Source organism: Pelecanus crispus, chromosome 2, assembly GCF_030463565.1.
Source record: "Pelecanus crispus isolate bPelCri1 chromosome 2, bPelCri1.pri, whole genome shotgun sequence".
In the NCBI taxonomy this organism is placed as follows: domain Eukaryota; kingdom Metazoa; phylum Chordata; class Aves; order Pelecaniformes; family Pelecanidae; genus Pelecanus; species Pelecanus crispus.
The window spans coordinates 40119049-40134996 of NC_134644.1; the positions used below are offsets into that span (position 1 = coordinate 40119049).

The 15948-nt window shown below is 41.6% G+C and overlaps 1 protein-coding gene across 2 annotated transcripts in view; it reads right to left on the reverse strand.

Moving 5' to 3' along the window:
* COLQ (collagen like tail subunit of asymmetric acetylcholinesterase) overlaps positions 1-15948 on the reverse strand; it is a 39850-nt gene that overhangs the window by 11715 nt on the left and 12187 nt on the right. The window contains exons 2-11 of one of the 2 annotated variants that reach the window (XM_075705546.1): positions 14656-14768; positions 12603-12704; positions 9885-9929; positions 9281-9307; positions 7485-7556; positions 7013-7075; positions 5928-5954; positions 5232-5276; positions 4358-4393; positions 3340-3420 (exon numbers count right to left, since the gene is read on the reverse strand). In XM_075705546.1, coding sequence (XP_075561661.1) covers positions 3340-3420; positions 4358-4393; positions 5232-5276; positions 5928-5954; positions 7013-7075; positions 7485-7556; positions 9281-9307; positions 9885-9929; positions 12603-12704; positions 14656-14768 — 611 coding nt within the window. The remainder of the gene's footprint in view (positions 1-3339; positions 3421-4357; positions 4394-5231; positions 5277-5927; positions 5955-7012; positions 7076-7484; positions 7557-9280; positions 9308-9884; positions 9930-12602; positions 12705-14655; positions 14769-15948) is intronic. The other variant, XM_075705547.1, reaches the window with a different exon arrangement.

The following is a 15948-nucleotide window of genomic DNA, read 5'->3' on the forward strand; positions in this document are numbered from 1 at the left end:
TGCTTTGTTTAATCCTATTAAGTAAGTTCTGTGCCATCAAAATATTCCAGGATTTATGTGAATGTCAGTGATGCTGATTCCTAATTACTTCTTACATTATGCAACACAGAACTGGCAGACCAGGATTTTGTAGCCCCCAAGAAGTCTGTGGGAAATCTCTTCCCCCCCCGCCCCTGAAAAGCGATCTGGCAGAGGCAAGCCAGGGCCAGTCGGACATGTACTGCCTGAAAACAAGCTGTCTGCTGTGTCTTCTGCTTTGGAGGAATGATTGCTTAATGCTTTCTTGTTTAGCACAGATAGATTAAATAATAATGACAGAGATTTATATTAAATATCTTTGCCTTGTTTATTTTCACATGCACTCATGGCATTCAGAAAAGTTTTTCCCATGAACCGTATTTATATTCCTCTCCTTTCAAAGTAACATTATCTAAAGCTCTAAGTCATTCCTCCTTATCAAGGCTGAAACCCTAAACTTGATCCTCAGGGTCAATTCCCAAGCTACGAAGCTTTGGGTGTTATATCTCAGTTAGAGGGCTGTGAGGTTGTGACTTGTGACTCCCACCTCCTGGCCACCTTTTAGGAAGAGCCTGCCCCAGAGGCAGAGGAAAGCTGAAGAAGCCAGTGAGGTAATCAAGACGTATCTCAAAATGGAAGTGGAAGTGACACCTTCCTAATTTAGCTGCTTTTATCTAGGGATGTCAGCTGGATCAAGACACAGGAAACGGCCCCATGTTGATGGAAACTATCCTCTCAGCTGAACAAACAGCCAGACATAACGACAGCACTTAAAGGCAGCAGCCAGAGCCACAGAGCCTTAAAATGCCACTCTCAAGTTTTTTCAAAGGATTAGAAAAGAAGAAAGGAAATGGCCAGGTCACAAATTACAGAGGGAAGCCCAGTTTTCCTGCAGAAGATCAATGCTGAAATTTCTTTCAGGGCAAGGGGTTGTGTACTGAGCCTTGGGCCTGGAAATCCTAATTTATCATAGAATCATAGAATCGTTTAGGTTGGAAAAGATCTTTAAGATCATCCAGTCCAACAATTTCGGGCCAGACTGTAGTTCTTTTAGTTACTGATAGTTGCCTTAAATTATGACATGCCTTATGTCACCACTTTTTGATTAAGACACTGTGTAATGTGACAAAACACCTAAGGTCAAGTGAAGAGTGCACTGTGTTCAAGTTGATCTGCAGGTACTACATCTTCTCTTTGCTTTCTGCTATGGAAACATATTCTGTGCACATTACTTTGGCAGGACAGATGAGCACAGTTTACAAAAAAAAACAAAACAAAACAAAAAAAACCCAGCAAAGAGCATGTATCAGTTTTTAAAAACTGACAAACCAAGGACAAAAAAATATTTTTTCCGGGTGATCTAGCAGACTTACATTGCACATACCTTCCTTACTTGATGACCTACTATTCCCTCCCCAACACCCAACTTTAATTTTTCTTCACACTGGCTATTCTTTCCCTTCAGATATTAGCTGACAGCACCAGAGCAACAATGAAGCAGGCATGTTCCTCTCTTTGCAGTGCTGGGCATAACCAGACTGCAAATAAAGTGCTTTCAGCTAAGCCCATTAACCACAGCATCCACAAGCTCCTGTATCTGAGCAGATGCACATTAATAACACTGAAGTCGGTCTAGTGAGAGCAGTCTCCTTCCCTGTCAGTCAGCAGAAAGAAACAGGCTCTGCAGGTGGCAATTCAGAGCACCAGGAACTGGTCTCCTTTGTACCCCCAGTATCATTGCTTAAAATGAATACACAAGGAAAGGTGCACTCAAAGAGGCCCACTTGGTGACTTTAACAGGTAACTATATCAATATTGCTACCTCCTCTTTGGAAAATACTGTAGTGGAGGGGTCAGTATCAAATTTACACACAACTGGTCTGTACAATTCATCTGAAAGTCTGAGAAAGATAGTTCTAGCAGCATAATTATTTTGAGCCCTAAATAAGGACCATTTGTGAACCATCCCATTCCAGAAAAGCTTCCATACAAGCTTACCATCCCTTAAGGTCACTATGTGTCTTCCTGACCTTTCTCAGAGCAGAAGAGTATGTCCCTGGCATGCAGTACTATGGTGAGAACTGCCATATAAATATCCAGTCTAACAAATCAATCTTGGTTTAGTGTTAACAGAGGAAATGGGAGGAACAGAGAGGGTGTTTTAGTGCTTTGGTTCTTTGCACTATGTGTCAGACATCTCCAAGGCCTTGTGCCTCTGCAAGCTGATCTGTGTTGACCAACGCTCGGGTCTGGGCAAAGCCTGACTCAACCAAATTGGATGGTGTGGACAGAAAACATCCTCCAGGAGAGCCTGGCGGCAATGGCAGAGCCTGAATGGATGCTGGATGCACATTTAGTGCATGTGCTAGAAATCGGGAGTGTATTACAGTGTAATATAGGACTGAGGTTTGGATGTATAGACCAGTGGTTTTCATTGACACAGACTACACACCAGTTTCATCCATTACAGCATACAGCACACCGTTCTTACTGTACAGGCGGCTACTGCCAGTGCACACAAGCAGTGTTTTTGCTGGCAGAAGTAATGTAGCTCTTTCCATTGCTGAGCCAGTGAGAAAAGTCATGGACAGGCACTGGCATGTCCCTTGCAAGATGCTGTGGCTGCATCTCTGCCCAGAGCTGAGGTGTGTGTGTGGGGGGACTGGTTTTTGTAGCATCCACAGCAATCCCTCCCTCATTCAGAGCCCCAGAAATCCAGTGTATTCCTACAAACCTTCCTTCGCTCATCCCAGGAACCTGTTTTTGTGAGGGGCAGAGGGTGGCACCTGGGCAGACTGAAATGTGTTGGATTTTTTATATTTCCCATTTGACATTGCAGCCTACAGAGCTGCCTGTAAATCGAGTAGCCCAGCTCCCTAAGGCACCCGCTGGGCTAGGGATCTACAGAGTGTAGGGCCCCACAGAGTTATGTCCCACGCTGTCTGAGACCTAGACCTTGTGCCAACTCTCTAGACATCAGGTGGGGCTTGGGACCATAGCTCTGTGTTGCTTAGGATTCAAACAGGGGGTTTCAAGGTCTACTCAAGTTATACTCAATGAATTGATTACCAAGCCAGGAAAAATACAACTTTCCCAATGCTGCACGGCCAGGGAGCTGAATGCTGCAGATAAGGCTCCAGCCCTAAAGCTGAGGCTTTAGTGCGCAGCCCGTACATGTGTGTGAGGTGTCTCAGGGCTTCTGTCCGCTCCTGGTGTGACAAAGTGCATGGTACCGAGAGCACAGAGCACAAACCACGCGGTCGTACACCACAACCACACAGACACCAGGAGTCACAGGAATGGGAAACGCCGTGGTCCTACTTGTTTGCCTCGCTTTCCGGGTCTTCCTATAGGTCCTCTGTGTCCTGGTACTCCAGATTGTCCCTTTGGGCCCATCTCTCCCTTTGTAGGTGTGGAGGGAAGGAAGCAGGACATAAGTACAGAAATGCATGTTACCTTGGTTATACCTGCTTTATACAAGACAGCAGGTGGATGGTGCTCTAATTCACATGATTCCTCTAGATAATGCTGGCACCATTTGTTTCTCAGAACACCAAAATTATAATAAAATATTTTAAAACAAGCATAAAGTGAAAAATATCTCTCAGAATTTACCCGAATTTCCCTGAAAAATCCTTTCCTTAAGAGAAAGCCAAAAGGTAAGATCAGAAACATGCTTGGAGATGTGGGGAGGTCAAGGCTAGCAAAACTCTCTGACCCTTTTGGCAGTATCTTGCTTTGTGGTTAAGACGCATGTGTAATAAAATCACTCAAGGAAAGGAAGGAGAATTCACTAATTTTCTAGCTTCCTTAGAAGCAACCATTATTTCCTTATCCTAATTTCAGAGATAAAATGTGATTATGTCATAAAATTATCCTCATTTAGGATCTCTATCCATAAAACAATATCTGACTTATGATTGGTTTTTAAGTACAGAATAACGATGATATAAAAACTGGTCAGGATTACCACTATTTATAGCAGTACCATTTTAATTCAGAGTATCAAGAAGGAAATATTTATTATCTTCAAGTGAATAACACCCAAACAATTAGGCCATTTATGAATCTATGACCAAGAGTTTGAACATGTTAAACAGGAGGAAGATTATGACTAAAACAATGCTCTGGGAAAAATGAGAAACAAGAACAAACAGCTACATCTCAGAGTTTTCTCCTAAGATAAAAAGCCTAAAGAATTTGATCAAGTCAAAGAAGTGTTGGTCATTGAGTCAAGCAAGACCTTCAATGCCTTATACTTTCCAGGATGTCCCTGAAGCCATTCATTGACCCTATGCCAACACTTAACACAACTCCCCAATACATCACACCCACTTACTTTTTGTCCCAGCATTCCAGGAAAGCCTATTTCTCCCTGCAAAGTAAAAGGAGAAAAAGCATCAAAAAAAGTGGAGTGATCTTTGTCAAAGCAGCATGTTCTTTGGAAGGAAGAAAATCAAGTGCCATATACTGATATCAGTTAAAAAACTTGCACTGTGATTCAGCACTGTGGGTGATGCAGTAGGTGGAGAACTATAAGCAAAATTTTACTGTAAAGCCCCTTGTATGGTAACACTACTCCTCCATCTGATCCTCCGACGCTTGCTTCCTCTCCTCCAGCAAAAACATCCCAATTGTGCTTTGTCTACAGGCAACCCTGCTACCTGGACAACTCCCAAAGCCTGTGTTTGGGAGTGGCATTTCTCCATTTACATCAAAAGCAGTTTACTTTTCCTTTCTCAGTTAAAAGAACCCCCAAGTCAAAAATCTCACTTTGTTTTGTTTTCTTTTTTTTTTTTTTTTCCCCCTCACAGCATTATAAGGGTTGGACTGGATGATCTTAAAGGTCTTTTCCAACCTAAATGACTCTATGATTCTATGATTGTCATATCGCCAGCCAAAAGCATTTTGGCAAGCTGTCGTGGTTCTGGACTGCACAGGCCGGGAGAGGCTGAGGTTACCTCCAGGGAAATCCCCCCTCTGCCTCATCACCCCGCTATGCGCTGGGGCTGGGGAGCACACGGACATGGAGGCTGCCCCACTGCCCTCCCATCAGGTAGGACCACCACCTTCCCTCACCACTCTTGCCCTCCCAGGAAGATGCCTCCAGGCTCCCTTCTTCCATACCGCTCCTGTTTTTTGCTATCGTAACTACATTAGTCCTCATGTACATGTTCAGCTAAAGCGCACAGCCATTTGGAAAAGAAAATTACCGGGTCTCCTTTGACTCCTTTGTCACCCCTGTCACCTCTGGATCCCTGGAGAGATATAATAGGGTGACAACAGCTTAATTACTACCATTTCACAATGAAGCAAAAACTACTTCTCCTACACGAGGTGTTATTTGGAGTCACACAGAATACAGTAATATTGCCAGAGTAAGGTATATGGTAGATACCCTAAAATGCTTCCTTATTACTTTCATTGATAGTATAACAGAATTAAGAGCAACACTTGTAGGAAAAGGGACTCATTCTCCCCAGATAATTACTTTAAATACATGTTTTCCTGGACTTAATACTTCCAAACTTGTTTTTTTCCCCACTGTTGACTGCATCCAGGTTCAGGTCCCACTGTATGGTCTTAAGAGTAAAAAGTCTCTGTGCCGAAGTATATATAGCCTAAATAAACCAGACCAACAATTAACAATTATTATACCCATTCTACAGATAGGGAAACTGTAGTAAGGTGCACTGTAGTATCTTGTTTATAAGATGGGATGTAAAACTGACTTCTTTAGCATCCTAGCCCAAGCCACAAGCTGTGCTCCTTCTTGGCGCTTGTTTTCATTTCTCAGTGGGACCTTCAGACTTCACTCCATCAAAATTCAGTCTCATTTCTACAGTTACTTTTTTTTACATAACTGTTTCCAATTGTTAAATTATACATTATTCTATTGTCACACTGACCTTTTCTCCTCTAGTTCCAGGAAAACCCTAAAGGAAGAGACAGATATTTTAATGCTTCTTGCTTTCAAGATTACCCAAGAAACAGGACTTTCAAACTTTAAAGTGAACAAAAGGAATGAAGCACAAATAATTAATTACATCAACTTGTAAATGCAAATCAATATTTATAGCTTCTAAAATTGCACTGAAACAGAATATGAAATATGAATTAAAGGCAAGACAACTCAGCCCAAAAGCCAATGTGAAAAGCCAGGTAAAGCCAGCAGGTTTGATATTGCTTTTAAAATTGAAACAAGGGAAACAAAATGTAACTGAATGTGAATGAAGCCTTAGATGCCACAATTAATAATCTAAACTAATTTTAGCAATAATCTTCCTCTTCTGTTTTTTGGAGTGGTTTTTTTTTGTTGTTGTTGTTGTTGTTGTTGTTGTTGTTTTTTCCCTGTGGAGCATCCTTAAATTACTTAAGTAATCTTCTAATTGAAGATTACTATAAAACTGAGTTTCTCTTTAAGAAACATACAATTAACAACAATGCTCAGTTCTTCTTTCCAGTTCTTTATCTGAAAAAAATAATTACATAATTTTTTCACGTACCTTAAAATATTGTGGCCTAAATTTGTAAAGGCAGAGGTTATGCCATAGACAGTGATGTACAGATACTAGAACATCCAGACCTAATTGTGGTTACTACCCAACTATCAATACATATGCATAGTTTTAGTAGAGGACCAAAGTGGTCTCAACAGTCTTATGAGGTGGGTAGAAAACATTGCAGACACAAGTTAATGCTGCAGATACACTTAAGAACTCCAGTTTTCTAGTGAAAAATGATTATATATGTTTTGCTTTTAAAATAAATCTTTGCATTACAGTAATTTGCACCAAAGCATTTTTATGAAAAGCCAAACACACAGCCAAGCCCAACCAGACAACATAACTTTGCTTGAAGGAGAACATATCTTTTTAGCTGTATTAGAAAAGATATATCTTGATAAACGCTTTCCAGCAAATTCATGAGGGAAGCAGCTGTCAGCAGAGCATTAGAAACCAATGTCTGAAAATGCAGTGTTTGGTTAACAAACCTTGGAGCCCATTGGTCCTCTTGTACCTGGCAATCCCATCACACCCAACTCTCCCTTTTCACCCTAAAGGGGTCAATAAAGAGAGTTATTGATTGTGGCTCTCTGACGAGGTCATATTTGAATGTCTGATAGTTTAGTGGTTCAGGTTTTATGTCAAATAGTTGAGACAAGCCTGACCTTGGTGTAGCTTTGTTGTCAGAGGTCTATATTGCAACTGTATTTCAATTTCCCTTTCATGTATTTTAATCAACTTAAGAAGTGCTACAGGGGCTAGGCCGAAGGTGCAGTAACCTAACTCTAGACTGGGCAGGTCTTTGCAGAGCAGTGTAAGAAAGGGGACAAGCACAGAGTGTCCTTGCACTTCTGCAGCTTCCCAGCCTCCAGCAGATAGTGATTTAGAGACTTCCTGAGAAAACTGTTGTGTTCAGATCATGAAGTTGAACAGGTGATCCCATGTGAATTTTAGTCTTACCTTCGGTCCCACAGGTCCAGGCCATCCTACTGGTCCTGGCATCCCAGGGACGCCCGGGGGACCTGGTCTACCCTTGAACGGAAAACATTGATTACAACGATTCATGTAACATCATTCCTACACACAGGCCTCCACTGCAGACAGGAGAGACGTAGGAATAAAGCCTTTTCAGGAAAATAATTGCAAATGCTTCTTTACTTTGTTTTTAATACAAAACCCACTATATTGTACTTATAATACAGTTTGTGATGATGCTACTGGAGGAAGTGTGGGCTCACAGAAATACCAGGTTAAAGTGATTCAAATAAGATCAGCTACAGAGTAAATCCACATGCAGTCAAAATAATCATCCTAAAAACCCAGTATCAATAACTTAAACCCACTTTTCATTTAATAATATGATATAAATCAGAAAGACCTGCATGTAATTATATCAGTATGAATCCAATTTACTTTAAGAACAGAACCAATTCTTTAACTAAGATATTCCTATTTTTATTTATTATTATTCTTATTCTGAACATTCTCATATTACTAGCTATAATTGCTCTTTATTAGCTACTATATGACTAGCAATAACTACATACATACAGTTATTTATCTATTTTAATTACTGCCAGTAGATCACTCATTGAGTATCTCCTAAAATGTTGCAGATTAGTGCTATTCCACTGCTTTACGCCACTTGACAACATGATCTTAGAAATGTCATCATGACACTTGGGGCTAAGAGTGACCTCTCATGAACCAGAGAGCTTTTAGTAGGAGTTATACTGTTTTATTTCCAAACTGGACAACTTCTGTTTTGGGATCTACTAGTTTTTGTCAGAAGAGTAAGTACTGATGTACTGTGTTTAAGGTTTGCACTCTCTTGTAGATTGGTGGGTGACTCTGTCTGAGACATTACTGTTTCGAACACAATTTATATAAGACTTTTTTTGTTGTTGTTTACTGTGGGGCATTTGCAATTTAGATTAAAGAAAAAGACCTCTTTTGTTTATGTGTTTCATATTTATTTGATTTACTAATTGGTAGCTGATGTTAAAATCCTTTGTATATTATTAGAAGGGTGTTAAAATCCTTGGTATATTATTAGAAGGGTACTTCTTTTCCTGGTTAGTGACTACCCCCTGCATATCTCTGGTTTCATCCTGCATTTCTGTCTTCTTTTAAAGTTAATTAAATTAGATGGAGGTGACTGAGTCACCAAATACCAAAAACCAAACTCATTTTAGTATTCTGTTTCATCACATGTAGGGGCACATATTTTTGACAATATATCACGGCTCATATGTCACCAAGCATAGGATTGTAGTCAGCATATCGCATTGGTGCCAAAACTCTGTAAGTGTAATCACTAATGGTTATTGCTCCTTTGGGGGTATTTGGCCAAGCCTTGTTTAGACTTTGGAGGAATAAAAAGTTTGATTTTGCTTTGGGCTTTTTTTAATACACCTTTTATAATAGCTCCCATACTCTGCTTACCCTGTCCACAGAGACATAGTTCAGGTAATTTCCCACTCTGTTTTAATAGTCTGGCTAGAGCCGCATGCTCTTATTGAGGGAATTTGTTGAATTCAAACCAACTGGGACAGCCCTCCAAGTCAAAGGGCCCACTTCTCCAGCCCTGCACCCAGAGCTCCCTACCACACATCCTGGGTACCAGGGGAAGCAGCACAAACTTGTTAAACTTCAACATCAGCTAATTTTTATTTAACTATTGTCTGCACCCCACTCTGACAGCTACTATGTGTCAAGTATTAGACAGGTGTCTGAGACAGCACCTTTGTTCATACCTTTCTTCCTGGCCTGCCAATCTCCCCCTGCCAGAGAAAGGAAAATATTAGTTTCATAGGCACCACACGAAGCACAGTGGCTCATTAGTTAATACATTGGGAAGAAAAAAAAAAAAAATTGGGAATATCTTTGTGTTCAAGGCTCCTTCACATCACCATGGAGAAAATCCTTTGCAGGTCTGAAGCCATAACTTAACATATAGACCACTTCTTATATCTGAGCTGACCCATACAATTAACACTGTATGGGAGAGCTCTGCTTCTCACATCCTCCAAGAGGGACAAGGTGGTCAAAGGCTGTTGGATCAGTAAGATCACTGACTTGTGCACCTGAGCTGCTTTCTTAACACATACTGTAGACATAGGTAGCTATCATGAGGATCCATAAAAAAAAATTCAAGACTGAAAGTGAACACTGAAAGATGAAGATTTAAATTTTAAGTTTAAACCGATTCACAGCTTTACATTTCAAATTAAAGCAAATCCCCACATCCAAAAGGCCCACCATTGACCAAACAGACAAGGAAAAAAGTGACCACAAGCCCCACTATCTCTTTCCTTGCCCCCTCAAAAATACACCAAAATCCATAACGCAGACACTTACTTTCTCCCCTTTTGGTCCCATTATACCAGGAATTCCTTGCGGACCCTAGGAAGAAAAGTGAATGCATTAGTAAGAAGACACTTGGTGGTTGCCTTCCCTCAACGCATGGCTCAGTAGGTTTCTCCTGGGAACTGTGTGAACCTCCAAGATTGGGATGTTGGATGTGGTGTTTGAATGTGGCCTCTAAATACCGGGTCTGTGCCACTGCTGAATGGCAGTCTGGAGAGTTGGACTGACATGAGAAGTGCAGAGTCATCTTCTAGATGAAGAAAACTGGCAAGAAAAAAGGCCTGAGGCAAAGGAAAGGTGAGAAGTTATAGGAGTCCTGAAGAATTAGCGACAATGAGGACATGGAGACACCGCGGCAAAGGAGGTCAGCCAAAGGGGTGGTAAGGGAAGTGGCATGAAACATGTGGGATGGGCTCTGCAGTGTGGTATGGACATGGAAGATTGCCACCACTTCTGAATCCTGAAGATATTTTTTCCCTCTCAAACAAGGCTGATTCTCCTTTCAGGAGAATCCAGGTAGACCTTGAACCCCATCTCAGAAAAAAAATCGGAAAAACAGTTTTATTTCTAGAATGCTTCAGTTCACAGACCACCTTTTATTCTTGAATGACTAAGAAAAAAAATCCCATGAGCCTGCATCAGAGGAGCATTAGATTCACAGTACAAATCACTCCAGGTTTGGATCCTGGCTGTCTGATACTGTCCAAAACATGATGCAAATTGTACATGAATAGGAGCAAAGTGTACCCTCAAATGCAAATTACTACAACTATTTTAGTCAGTAGAGTTATTTTAGGTTTTCAATAATGTAAATCAGAATGCACCCTATTAGAGTCAGAGCCAAATTTTACCCTATTTCTTTCATTTTACTTTAGGTTACACATAGGAGGAATTATAGTCTGAATTGTATCATTACAAATCTAATTATCCTTCTTATGAAAAAGTGTTAAAATTCAGCCTGAGTCAACAGTATGAGCTTTTACAACTCCTTTGAAAGTCATGCAAGCTACAGCAGAAAAGAATTCAGAAATACTTCTTAGATATTTTGGTAATGGTAGCATTTCCTTCTAGCTGACTATTGTCATAAAAGTATTGCCCAGAGGACTGCTGGCTCTAACATTGTCCCGTTATAAGACACAGTCCTGCAATTTCTAATTAAAAATTCCAAAGCCATGTTATACCCACCCTACAGTCTGCCATTCTGATAAAATCTGCCAGCCTACTCTATTTAAAAATATTCTTGGAGGGTTCATAGATCATTTGGTTGCAAGATTAATATTATTTATAGCAATGGACCTTGGAGAACAATAGAATTAATATTACTGTTCTTCAAATTTAAGTCAGAGAGAGTATTAAGAGGATTTTTTTAAAAAAAAGACAGTCTAGTGAAGACTGAAGTAACAACTGCTTCTTTCAGATGTACTGCAACTCTGGATTGTGGCCAACCACACTGCAGGGCTGTTTCATAACACAGAGAAGACTTTTCTCAACACAGGACAAACATTTCTCATCGTTTCTCTCCACATCTCATCATTCACATGCTAAATGAGTCTGCCTTATCCTGCATTTCAGCAAAGACAAAATGGCACAACAGAAAAGTCAAGGTCCATAGAACAAGATGTTGTGGCTTTCACATTGCATCTTCTAGACTATTTACAAATATCTTCTGAAGTATTGACTTCTAAATAATTAAAGCTAAGTTCTTTGCCACATAACCGAACCTTTACTGTAATGCACTGTCCTTACTTTTTAGACAGTGTTTGGGCGCTTGTTAACTTCTCAGGCTGCCAAAGCCTCAGTCACAGCTTTGCTGCAGCGAAGGTCCCATGCCACGCCTGCTATCAGCTATTCTGTAATAAAACCAGCACCCGGGGGCCTCAAGGAAGATCACTGTCCCAAAACACCAGGCATGGCACACAGATAGGGATCACCTCTGTCCCAGGAGAAACTGGAAGTATCTCTCCCTGAAAAGTAGTATTTTTCTTTGGAGGGAATGAACTGGAACGGAAAGGCAGATAGGTGCTCTTCTCCACGCTGCCGAGGTGTTCACAAAAACCTTTCCCCTAGAGGTGGACCATTTCTTCAGAAGATTTCTGATCTCCCTCAGAAGATTTCTGAGTGTACAAATTGTAGAAACAGAAATGGGAAGCTCAAAGGGACTGACCCAAGGCTATCCAGCAAGTCAGAGGCAGAGATGCTGCAGGTCAAGCTAGGAGATCCCACATCTCCTGAATCCCATCCCATTGCCCTCTGAAGCCCCTCCTTGTCTCTGACCTGTACTGTAGGTGTTCGCCCTCTCAGGGATGTACTCCACTAACATTCAAGTTCATTGCACCTCTTGTGCATCCACTCCATGGGCTCTTTCCCTCACATAGAGGACAACAGAGTCTAAGGCAAAGAAAAAAATAGCCAATATCCTCCGAAGGAAGTGATGGCACCTCCAGGATTTTTGATGAGTGCTACACACTGTAAAACTCCACAAAAATGAAGGGTGAACTTGAAACCTACTGGGGTATGCAAGGCAGGGATGAGAACATAGGGTAAAAAGCCTACATGATTCATGCATAGTCATATCAAAATGAAATTAAGCCAGAGCATGGTACGCTTATTAAGTGGTAAAAGGCATTTGCAGAAGATGTTTTACAGCTTTGTAAGGATCTTGGAGCAAGTGAGAGAATGATGTGGTTTAATCACAAATGCATCACTCACCTGGGGGCCAGGAGGCCCTGCGGGGCAATGCAATTCAGGCAGTGAGGAAGCCTGTATTATCTGGAGCTCTTGACACAACTCTTTCATATCCAGGGCAAGCAGCTTCTACGTAACATAAAACATATGAGTGAACATGCAGCCATGTGTAGCCAGTCAGAGAAACGGATAAGTAAACAGCCACCAAACACTGCAGCCTCAAGAGAGTTTATTTGCTCCCTTAGGAAGAAGCCTAGGGTTGAAGAAGCCTAGGGTTTGTCACAAGGTTAACTTCATGGTTTGTCACAAGGTTAACTTCATGGATGCTTGAACATTAGCACTTCAGCATAGCGTCCTGCCCCACGCTTCCTCCTCCTCATCTCCCAGAGGCATGTGGCAGCCAGGCTGTCACACACCCCTCCAAGCCAGCGTGGGACCCTGGCCTATTCTTAGACCTGACCCTGCTCTCTCCATCCCACTTCACAAGTAGCAGCTCCTCTCCAAAAATAGCGTCTTTGCTCTAATAATAGAGACTGTGCTCAGTGGGGGTATAGGCAGCATGAACTTCGCTCCAGAAGATACTAATCTGTAGGTATTCATTCGCTGCAGACCAGACCTGATGCCTTTAAAGATCAATGAATGTCTAATCTTTTGACTTCAAGATTAGGCTTGCGTAAGTAAACTGCCTTATTTACGTCCTGTGACAAAAGTGATCTCCCCTGGAAATGTAGACAAACACTGAGACAGAAACACTGGGTTAACACAATTGATCTTCAGCTTCCAAGTGAAAAGCCTTTTCCCAGAAAAGCTCCAGCTAGAGACTCCAAAGCACAAACTGCTCATAGTCAATTCACGTGGCTCCCATCCTCCTAGTAACTACTTAGTTTTATTTCGTGTGTTTATGGGGGAGATGGCGTGAAGGGTGATTTTATGCTCAGATTACTCTCTCGGCTGCTTGGAGGAATCTCAGGGGCCTTGGTCCCAACCTCCTCCTCACTGAAGGAGTACATCATATTTCTTAAGGAGATCTTGTCTCTGGGTCTCCTTTCTGTGGAAACCATGGCACAGGGAAGGGAGGGGATGAGGAAAGGGGAGGCAACGAGATTTTGGTTTTGGGGGGGAATAGAACCCTGAGCTCAATCCTGAGCTCTCTGAAGGCAATGGGGGATTTTACACTGTATTTTTTCTCAGGTTAGCTCTTGTCAGAGATCTTTCTAATCATTATTTACATAACACTAGCAATAATCACAGTATTTGCATATGGTAAATGAATAGTAGAAATAAGAAATAGGAATTACTCAGTAGGTAGGAAAATGTTTTATGTTGGGATGAAAAATATATTGGAATTAACAGACACTGGCACTAAGTGCTGTATCATTGTATCCTGTATGTTTCATATGTTAACATATGTGTATGGATACGTATCATACAGAGCAGGTATGTGCGTAGTGAAAACTCCATACCAGCAACCCAAACGTGTCTTTCTTGCTGCAAAATGAAATGATGGGAATAGATTCCATAGGAGGATTTCGGGACCTTCATTTCACCTACTGGGTAAGACAAATATGATGCAAAACAGGACACATGTATATGTACACTCTGAAATCATTGTGTAGGATGGAAAATTGCCTTTCTGTTCTTACTTTGTTTATTGCATTTACACTTCCTTTTCAGGAAATCCTAGTTCAGGATTGCCTTTGAAAATCATTGTGTAGGATGGAAAATTGCCTTTCTGTTCTTACTTTGTTTATTGCATTTACATTTCCTTTTCAGGAAATCCTAGTTCAGGACTGCCTTACTCTAAGGAAGGTCCCAAAACAGAGTAAGAAGAATATTTTAAGTTACTTGAACTAACTGCGTGGACAAACCCAGCCTTGTTTTGTTCCTTGATCGATTTGAGGCTTACTTCAAGCCCCAGTCTGGGATGTTGAATGATTGTCCTAACAGAGCCACATCAACACAGCCAGACGGGTTTGCTGAGTGACACCATGAAGCAGTGCTCAAGAGGATGCTTCCATCTTTTTCAAACACAAAAAGTCATGCAAAAAGAAGAGAACGGCTCCCGTGCCACACTTACAGTGCTCCAGCCGTGCCTGAAGTACGGTGGTGGAAACAGGGGCGGTGGAGGAGGGCCAAGGAGACAGCACGCTCTGCGACTGAGCTGTTTCTTCTGTTCCAAACAAGGGAGATCTGTTCAATACAAACACTCATCCATTGTCTTGAACACCACAAACATTTCTTACATTATAAGAGGAGTTTCCATTCCACAGGATTTTTCTACATCCTGTGTGCATTGATTGTAACACTGCAATCCAAGCAGGGATTTAAGAAACCTCGTGGTCCCTAAAGTCTGTAAGATCCTTCTCAGCACAAGAAGGACATGGACCTGCTGGAGCGGGTCCAGAAGAGGGCCACAAAAATGATCCAAGGGCTGGAGCACCTCTCCTATGAGGCCAGGCTGAGAGAGTTGGGGTTGTTCAGCCTGGAGAAGAGAAGGCTGCGAGGAGACCTTATTGCAACCTTCCAGTACTTAAAGGGGGCCTACAGAAAGGATGGGGAGAATCTTTTTAGCAAGGCCTGTTGTGACAGGACAAGGAATAATGGATTTAAACTAAAGAAGAATAGATTTAGACTAGATATAAGAAAGAAATTTTTTACACTGAGGGTGGTCAAGCACTGGAACAGGTTGCCCAGAGAGGTGGTGGAGGCCCCATCCCTGGCAACATTCCAGGTCAGGTTGGACGGGGCTCTGAGCAACCTGGTCTGGTTAAAGCTGTCCCTGCTCACTGCACGGGGTTGGGCTAGATGACCTCTAAAGGTCCCTTCCAACCCAAAGCATTCTATAATTCTATGATTCTTGTGTTGAAGGCTATGCAGTTTTAAGTTCTTAATGTGGCTATGACACAGGCTGAGTTTGTAAAATTTCAGATAGGCAACATTAGAAAACAGACTGAAATATTTCCATTTCTCCCCAACCTGTTCCAAAAGTCTATTAGAAATAATAGCATCTTCCAGTTCCCGTTACAGCCCATGTGCCACCAGGAAGCACTCCGTGCTGTTGCCCAACAACCTTTCCTGTGGACCGAATTGCTTCAGGCACTCCTGTGATAACAGAGTGGGAAGTTGTTCCACAGCACATTTGCTTATATTCCCCTGGGACTGAAATCAGGTTGCCTTAGTTCTGATTTGTGCATCATCACTAAGAATAAATATTCTGCAACCCAGATTTAGTTGATAGCTTTGCCACTGACCAGTAAGGCAGGATCTCAGTTGTCTCTGGCAATGAATTTACCCTCTTCTAAGAGGAAAACTTGCATCAACAAAATAAGCAGCTGTGACCAAAGATTCACAGAGAAAGGATATGAAGATG